This window comes from Hibiscus syriacus, unplaced genomic scaffold (genome assembly GCF_006381635.1).
Source record: "Hibiscus syriacus cultivar Baekdansim isolate YM2019G1 unplaced genomic scaffold, ASM638163v2 tig00110402_pilon, whole genome shotgun sequence".
NCBI classification, from domain to species: Eukaryota; Viridiplantae; Streptophyta; class Magnoliopsida; order Malvales; family Malvaceae; genus Hibiscus; species Hibiscus syriacus.
Genome location: NW_024062722.1, coordinates 2,052,161 through 2,053,529, shown reverse-complemented (window position 1 = coordinate 2,053,529; position 1,369 = coordinate 2,052,161). Strand labels below are relative to the sequence as shown.

Here is a 1,369-nt window from a genome sequence, read left to right as displayed (position 1 = left end):
AATCTTTGTGCCTTAATTTCTTATCCTTTCTCTCCATATCCCTAATTTTTTTTATTTGGCCAATTCACTATCTCTTGGCATATTTTTGGTTGATCGATAGAGCAAAAAGAATCTTAACTATTGGTATCAAATCGAGTCACAATTAACAACCCTGTGAGGTTCCTTGAATCTCTCTATCAATTTCTTTTTCAACCGAGAAGATGACTTTAACATATAACACGTACTACCTTAAACATTAGCACTTCATCACTAGGCCATCCTACTTCAATGGAGAAAATTATCCCTATTGGAAGAATTGGACGATGTTGTTCATCAAAGCTATTAACCTTGCGCTTTTGGATGCCATAATCGACGGTTCTCTCGTTCCTTCAAGGAATCGATTGAAATGGACAAGTGAATATATGAAGCTTGCCCAACTCAATGTTAAAGCCATACACATCCTTTATTGTGCACTTGTCTTGGATGAATATAGTAGAGTATTTTCATGCTCTAACACTAAGGATATATGGGACAAGTTGGAGGTGGCCCATGAAAGAACAAGCCAAGTGAAGAAGTCAAAGATTGGTATCCTTACTCTCAACTATAATAACTTCAAGATGAAGCCCGATGAGGACACTAAGAAGATGTCTGATCGGTTCACTTATTCATCAATGAATTGAAGAACTTTGGGAAGGTTTATCCTAATGTAGAAGTAATGAGAAAAATGCTTGCCTCATTACTTACATCTTGGGAAGGCAAAGCAACTGCCATTGAAGAAGCCAAGGATTTGGAATTTTACACCCTCGATGAGCTCATCGGTTCTTTACTCACTCATGAAGTGAACTCTAAAAGAAGAAAGAAGAAGAAGATAAGAATAAGAAAAAGGAGGCAGAAATCACCTTCAAATCCACCAATGAAAGTAATCAAGACTCAAATGAAGAGGCGGATGAAAATGAAGAGATGACCAAGCTTTTCAAAAGATTCACAATATTCATGTCTTCCAAAGAAAAGGAAGTGAAGTATGAATTGAGCAAGAAGAAGGGTCCCCCTGGTATGCTTTGAATGCCAAAGAATGAGACATGTCAAGTATGATTGTCATCTCTTAAAGAATAAGGGATCAAACAAGAAAAAACATTTATGGTTGCTTGTAGTGATGAAGATAACTCCAATGATGAAGATGAAGTAGTCAAACTATGTCTCATGGCTATCGAAGATGATTAGAAAATAACTTATAATTCTTGTGATTTAAATTCTTATTCATTTAAATAGTTATAAGATGCCTATGTTGAATTTGTATTTGGAATTTGAGACCATTTTAATTTCAAATTTTAAAATTGAAAATGATTTGATTTTGAAAGCAAAATTTGATTTTTGAATAACAAAATGAAAT

General features: G+C 34.5%; 1 protein-coding gene across 1 annotated transcript; it reads left to right on the top strand.

The window, feature by feature from the left end:
- The first annotated feature begins 302 nt into the window (after positions 1-302).
- On the top strand, positions 303-659 carry LOC120123722. The gene has a single exon (XM_039142542.1). It carries the CDS (start codon positions 303-305, stop codon positions 657-659), a length of 357 nt encoding a protein of 118 aa, XP_038998473.1.
- The last annotated feature ends 710 nt before the right edge of the window (positions 660-1,369 follow it).